The 7,668-nt window shown below is 38.0% G+C and overlaps 1 protein-coding gene across 1 annotated transcript in view; it reads right to left on the bottom strand.

Annotated features, from left to right (window-relative positions):
- Positions 1-7,668, bottom strand: part of BRINP3 (BMP/retinoic acid inducible neural specific 3) — a 404,685-nt gene that overhangs the window by 373,658 nt on the left and 23,359 nt on the right. The window contains exon 2 of the mRNA XM_019501735.1: positions 1,922-2,207. Coding sequence (XP_019357280.1) covers positions 1,922-2,157 — 236 coding nt within the window. The 5' untranslated portion in view covers positions 2,158-2,207. The remainder of the gene's footprint in view (positions 1-1,921; positions 2,208-7,668) is intronic.

Genomic DNA, 7,668 nt, shown 5'->3' on the forward strand with positions numbered 1-7,668 from the left:
GTGTGTGTGTGTGTGTGTGTGTGTGTGTGTGTTCATCACTATGTATATCAGACATTCCAGACTTAATAATGTTTCTATAATTTTGGTTCAGAGGGAAAAAAGTCCAAAAGACCTTAGTGAACGGACTGAACTGAAATGTGACTCTTTCTTTAATTTTGTTACCAAGATACTTTTGGTGCACTGTTGGCTAACGTAAAATAATGGGAATAAAATATGCTGTCACAGACTTTGTATTATTGGCTTTACAATACTGAATCAGACAGCTGGCTCTTAAAATGCAATAAATATTGGGTGCTACAGTTCTGTTGAGACAAGCCACTTCATCAGGCACATTTCTGAATCACACTTTATTTTCAAAATGCTTTAATTCCTCTTTATACTTCAAGAGATCATATAGCAAAATTGACCTGCAATATAGCACCCTCTGGTGTATGCACAAAGAAAAGGAAAATATTCAAGGTCTTTTAAGATACAAAATGTATGGACTTAAAACAGTCTAAATCTATTACAAGCTAACAACAATTTGACTGAGGACACAGACCAAAGAATATATTGTTTCCTTCTTTTATCTGCAGCTCCATCCTTAGAAAAGGAGCTGGAAACTACCACAGAATAATCTGTGAGAAATATGTGACCACTTATGTAAACTATTTAATCCATTTAAATTTAAGGAAGAATAAGAAGAAAGCAGGGAGGAAAGTGAGATATGAGGTAAGCTGATAATTTGCTCTGTATTGCATTATCACATCCTCTCTCTTGGAAGCTTCTATTCTATTCAGCACCACTGATCTGGAATACTTAATCCTATTTTGGACACTTTCGAGAAAGTTGTGGCAAAAAGTGAGAGAACAGCAGCAACAAAAAACAACAACAAATAACTGCTTACAAAACATGACATATGAAAAAAGGACGAATTTGTATTATTTAGTCCAGAGAAGAGATGTTTGGGAGAGATGCGAGGCTTGATAACAGTCTTTGAATTAAGGGGAAAAACAGTTTTTATAAAAAGTGTTCAGCAATTGTCTTCTCTATGTACAGAGGATGAGCTAGGAAGTAAAGGGCTTATATTAAAACAGGGGGAAGTTTGGGTTAGATATTAGGCAGCATTTTCTGAGCTAAGCCCTGGAACAGTCTACCTGGAAAGCTTGTGGAATCGATCATCAGTAGTATTTAAGAGCAGGTTAGACAAATACTTGTCTGGGATGGTTTATACAGGGATGATCCTGTCTTGAGTTGCAGGTGGGACTATATGGCATCCTCAAGTCCATTCCTATTTTTCCATAATTCTAAGATTGGTTTTAGTGGAGCCAGGATTCAACTCATGCCTTGAGCGATTCCGCTGGTATTACTATACTATTTGAGGAGCAAGTTACAATTCTGTTTGAGAAAGGTCATCACAATATTTGGGAGGTGAAGTGAATATTTCAAGACATTCCTGGTCCTAATGTTTCTTTGGAACAGAGACCAGGAAAAATATTGTTCATGTCTATGATTTCTAATTTCAACATTATCATCCACCAATTTATTTTGCAACAAAATAGAAACAGCATTAGCAGGTATTCCCATAGTACACAGTGCAGATGTGGTTCTACATATACAGTAAACTCTGGTTAAGTTGCCTATGTGGTAACTCACCAGAACAGTTCGATTTGCTGTTTCTCTGATTTTTTGCTAGCAGTCCCCTTCCCCCTTTTCCTCCCTCATTGCTAACTCCCAATAAATTATTTGATCCTGGATAATTTACTATTTTTTGCATTCCCTTTAGAGTGGCTAAATTACCCAGACTTTACTGTATTTCAGCAAGATGTTTTCTGTGAATTTGTTCCCACACCTGAGACATTCACCTAAAGAAACCTCTTGTCATTTGTATACAACTTCTTAAGGATGATACCTCTGTAATTGCTTCCCCTTTGCTTCATACCTGTAAATCTTGTATCTTGTGCTAAATCCCTGGCGACTTCTGTCCACAAAATCTGTATATTCCTGCGAACGATGGAAGGGTCCCTTATCAGAAAGGAGCCAGTCGAAGGGGCTTGTGGCATGCTGATCCGAAACAGCAGCAACCGTTAAAACCCAGCAATGAAGACTCAGTGCTATCCACTCCCATAGAGCCATCAGAGAGAACAATTCAGCACCAGCACTGCATCGCCATATCATGCTTCCGCTGGGGACTTAGAGCCTTCATTCTCTTAGCTGTCCCTCAACACCTAGACAAAATACACAGTCAATTAGATAAGCACACACTAGTCATCCCTTGGAAGCAGATACATTTCCTTTCTGTAGCTTAAAGAGACAGTGACCTCTATTTTATTACATTTTATATTAGTATAAACCCCACTAGGGTACTTAACAGCACAAGGTTTCAGTACTTAGAATGCTGTAAAAGTAATGTATTCATTATCATCATTAGTTATAATATTTCCCTGTGGCACATAAGCCTCCAAAAGTTGTTTGCTTTCTTTTTGTTGTTTTGTATTTTAAATAGAAGCCAAGACATTTATTAAAAACCTGCAATGGAGTAATTATTGCCTTCTAACATTGGTTAAAACATTCCAATAGCATATGTATAAAAGTTAGAAAGGGTAGACAGAAGAGTGGACATGAGTCATAAAAGCAAGTGCCAGTTCTTTTATCAGACCCACAATTTCCTTGACCTTGAAACAATCACTTCACAATTTGTCTTCACGACGTGAGCTCATGTGAGTTAATATACTCAAGTTATCCCCCACAAGCAGCCCGGCCTGACTGAGAGCACTGTTCAACAATAACGGAGCTACACAGCTGATTGGATTAGCATCAGAAGTGTAACTAGGAATTATTGCACCCTGGTGGTGGCCAGGTTGGCAGTGGGGACAGCTGCTATTCTTGCACCCTTCTAAACTGGTACCCGGGGCTGCTGACCCACTTGCCCACTTCTACTTACACTGCTGAGCAGCACTGCAACAATGTGTTATAAGTCAAGCTGCTGTCCTCCCCACAGCAGTGATAGTTTGAGTATCAGCAGCACCTGAGTTGTACTTCCCCAGACCCTGCCAGGATAAGCCAGTTAGCTCCAGCTAAGCTAGGCATGTTTGCATAAGATATTTGTATATTTCAAGTCAAAATAGATGCCGGGCTTGGTTTTAAAAAAACATTATTTCCAGCTTCAGCTAACAGTTCTCTGATGGCAAACCATATGTTCTTTGGGGCATTTATAGACATACTCTGGAAGTGGAGTGGGGAGCAGGGTGGCACTTTAATTAGAGTGGCACCAAGCTGCTCTAAAGTACCAAAGCGTCATGTGTATTAGTGTCCCCATGCTGAAAAAATGGTGGTGGGGGTGCTTTAACTAAAGTTCATTGAAATAGCTTTAGTTAAAGTGCCCCCTTTGCCATTTTTCAAATATGGGGACAAGGATACATGTGACACTGGAGTCTGCTGTTGTGCGTCGTCTATAGGCGCTCTTGGTGCTTCAGTTCCTCATCTATAGAGTATCTATAATACTGCCCTACTCCACAAGAGTTTTGTGATAAAATCCTCTCACAAGGTGTAAACGGTTTATGAATAACAGTAGTGGCAAAGGCCACACAAGCAGCTAGATAGATTAAAACTATGCTGTTGTTATCGTCAGTGTTATTTTACATCATTGTAGAATTTAATGAAGTCTGGTACCGTGAAGGGTTTTATGCTAGTGGATGCATTTACAAAGAAAAGCATTGTCCTAATTCACATTTAAAGATGACAGCACCCATTATGATAATTTTTTTCAGGGGCCTTGGCTGTGAACTCTTAAACTTGGCCAAGAACGTTGTCTTTGACATCAATACCTTCATCTACAAATACTTCCTAAATGAAGTACCTTCTCAGATAAAACATGCATTGAAATTGCACATTTTCTAATTATTGGTCCATTATATAAGAGGTGCTGTACTTGCAAAAATATACTCCATGCACTTACTCTAGATAGTACATTAATATTCAAGAAAGTCATACGTCTGGATCATAAATATACGGCTTCAGGAAGCTGAATGGCTCCAGTAGGGAGTGATAGTTGATTAGAACAAAAAAGCCTCTGTGGTTTTTAGGATATAAGCATTACTTCACTTAATGGTCTATGCCCATTGACTACTTTAGCCCTGATCCTACAAATACTTAATAATGTGCCTACCTTTACTACCTAAGTATTTCAGTGAAATAAATGAGACTGTGTATATTTCAAGTTAAGCACTTGAAGGATCAGGACTCTGATGGTTAATGAGCACAAAATGTGGTTTATATTTATCGATGAAACCATTTTCCACGGTAATTCAGAAGCCTCAAACAAAAGATTTTAAAACTCTTATGCCCTGAAAAAAAAGCATCCAGTTTCTCTGTAAAACACACACATTTGTATGCTGAACATGTACACAGGGCTGTTTTCTCCCCAGCCTTGTGATTTTTTTTTTCTCCTCCACAAACTGAAGTTCATGCTGTTACATTGTTCAGCAAGTTGCATGACATAATAGGTACATGCCTGCAGGAAAGCAAAATGAAACTGAAAAGCTCAAAGTTTACATTCCTGCTTTGCAAAAGCTGCAGTGACCATTTGGTAACCAGCTGGTTGCCCAGTCAGGCTCATATTTTGAATGAGCAAAGAAGCCAGGTTAGCAGCTTTCTATCAAGAGAGAAAATTTCAAGAGTCAGACTGGTCTCCTTCCCACAGTTAGCATCCCATGAAGTGCCCTGTTGAAGGGCTTGTAGGAAGGAAAGAAGGAAAAACAGCTGACCCAGGTAATTCTGTTTCCTTCATTCTGGATATAATGGCATGACCAAGGGCAGGCTGGGGTAGCTAGCTGTGTCAGTATGAAGTCAAGCACAAGGTAAGGTAGAAATGCACTGTATAGACTAACTACATCAGAAATGCATAATCTATAAGATGATCTCTATCCTGCCATCTGCCATTCCACACAGCAGCAGAGGAGAACATAGGGATTTTAAATTTTATAGCTGTTTTCTACTAAAAATTTGCGTATTAAGAAAAAGCTTTTTATCTTTTCCTAAAATGATCACATCATGTTTTAAATTCCAGAAATGAAAGACAAGGACTTGACTATTCTGGCTGATTAATAATTTTTTTTTAAAAATGTCAGGCCATTAAATTATATGAATGACTATCTGATCCCCTTTTGAGTTTAAAATTGTACAATTGATGTTAAAATATTTTGTATGTGTATAGCTTTCCCATAACTTGCCTTAACATACATAAGTACTAAACATGACACTGTTCCATAACTTGCTAGGATGCTACAACTCTCAGCATGTCATAAACTATAGATTTGCATAATGGCACTGAAGAGCCAAGTGTAGTCTTTGAAGAATATAACACACTTATTTTAGAAAGTATCTACATCTATTTGATAAGAGGAGTTTCCATATGCATTTACTCCTTAAATTGTACATGTTTTGAAAATTGTGTTAATGTGCATAAATTAAAGCTATTTATCCATCTATCTGGTCTAATTAGCAGAATATCTGAGTGTCTCTAAATCACTAATGTATTTAATGTAAAATGAACAATAACTATATTCTTCAGTTTAAAAATATGGAACTGAAACCTGAAGACACTAAGGCTAAGACATTTTAAAGCAGTCTACAGCAGTTAGGCAAATTTTCCATTAAAAGTTAACTCCCAATAATAAGTTTGAAAGAAGCAAATTAAGTGATTTGCCTGAGATTAAATCACAAGTCTGTAGTTTGGCCCCAACTCTCTTGATTCCTTGCTCAGTGCCTCAAATACCATCCCATACTTCCTTTTGGTCAAATTTCATAGATTTCCATAGTTTCCCTCTCCATATGGGTGGAGGCAAGGCCAGGGGAGAATAGAGGAGAATCAGAAACAGAAATAAAAACACACATATGCAGAAAACAGTAATAACAACTATTATGAATGTCCTGAACATGAAAAATCTATAGTTTGAATACCCACAACAGATCCTTAACAGGAGCTTTCATGCTTCATTAAGTTGAGTGTAGAATTCCTGTTGATTTGATGGGGGGGGGGGAGTGACATGTAAAAACAGAAAAATAAACCTTCAGTCTCTTGAAAGATATAGATAATGAATTATGGGAATGCTGAATAAATTGATAGGAAGGCTAATTAAACTAGCCTGGTAATCAGAATATTCTCTCTCAAACATCTGGGAAACACTGAATGTAGATGTGTTGGCAAAATGACTTGACCTACCACTGACAGGTTCAGTCTTTCCTTTTGAAGACATCTGTTGCTAAAAAATGTACTCATCCTTTTGTTTCCTATCTCCTGTCATCGAATATAATTTAGGACACATCATGAGCCAGGTTCCTCCCTAATAGGAGGATCTCAGAGGTCTTCACTATACCTTACTGACCTCAGTTGTCAGATGAATTCGGCTCAAACACGTTTCCACAGTATCAAGCGTAGGCCCTCGGCTTGTATCATGTGGTTTACCTCCAGTGAAGATACCTTGAACCAAACTGTTTTTTCAAAGCAGCCCAGAGATCTGGTCTTAACAGGTTGCCCCCACCAGGCCAACCTTCACTATCCAACAGTTACCATCAACAGCAACAGGTACCCCTGCTGCCTTTTGATCATTCACTGTGTTAGAGCAGGGCCTTTACCATCTTCTGTTTTGCCAGATGGAAAACATTTATTTTTAAATGTAGTGTGACATTGATTATATAAAATGTTATAACATATAAAGCCATTAGCAAAATTAACAGTACCTAAAACAAGAAAAACGCAGAAGCATCTTAGTGGTCCCAAGCAACAAGCAGTCTTGTTTACAGAACAGAAACTGCTAATGCTTATGTGATTTGGTTTACAAAAAAAAAGAACAACCCCCCAAAACATGCAGCATTCTTGAATGTGTAATTAAAATGTGAGCTGCTCTGTGTAGGGACATCTAGAACAAAATGCTCAGAAAAAAGAAAACTAATTAAATCCTTTCAAAAGAAAAAAAAAGAGTAAAGTTGCTTTAAGCCCAAATCCATTGTAGTCTCATTGGAAATCTAACATTGGTTTCATGAGTAGGTAAGAGGTAGGTGTTGTAAGTATTCCATAAAAGAAAGAAGTAAGTTAGTATATATTAGAAAGATCACCATCTACAGACATATTTTTGTGCAGCTTGTTCTAATAGGTGCAGTAAAGGTTTTGTCTTTGTGCACCACAATGCCTTTCTTTGCTTGGATCTTAACATACTTGTTCTTGTCATCATTGAGAATAAAGCATTGCAGGGGATTGCCGGTTTGCTTTACAAACATGGAATAAGGGAATTTATTGCTAAATCAGGTATCATTTTCATCATCTTTTCAAATACGCTACATCCTAAGCCTGAAGTTCCCTTTCCACCTATATGAATGATACCATACATGTAGAACTCCTGTCGGCATCAGAAAGAAGAGTTCCACCTCTGTTGCACCATATCCTCCTCTTCCTTTATTCCTCACAGAGATCTGCTTCTCCCAGGAGGGGCAGAAAGAGGAATGGGAAGCTAAATATTTTCACTTGTACACCCACTAGAACTGCACATAGAAATTGTTGAGGAATTAATGTTCCTGGAGTTCCGAGTTGTTGTAACCCTCCCGTGGATCTCTGCCATTGCTATTATGCAACTAAAGAGGCACAACATGACCAATGGCAAGAGGAAATCTCTGATAGACAGGGGTAATCTG

This window comes from Gavialis gangeticus, unplaced genomic scaffold (genome assembly GCF_001723915.1).
Source record: "Gavialis gangeticus isolate Ggan-Ray unplaced genomic scaffold, GavGan_comp1, whole genome shotgun sequence".
In the NCBI taxonomy this organism is placed as follows: domain Eukaryota; kingdom Metazoa; phylum Chordata; order Crocodylia; family Gavialidae; genus Gavialis; species Gavialis gangeticus.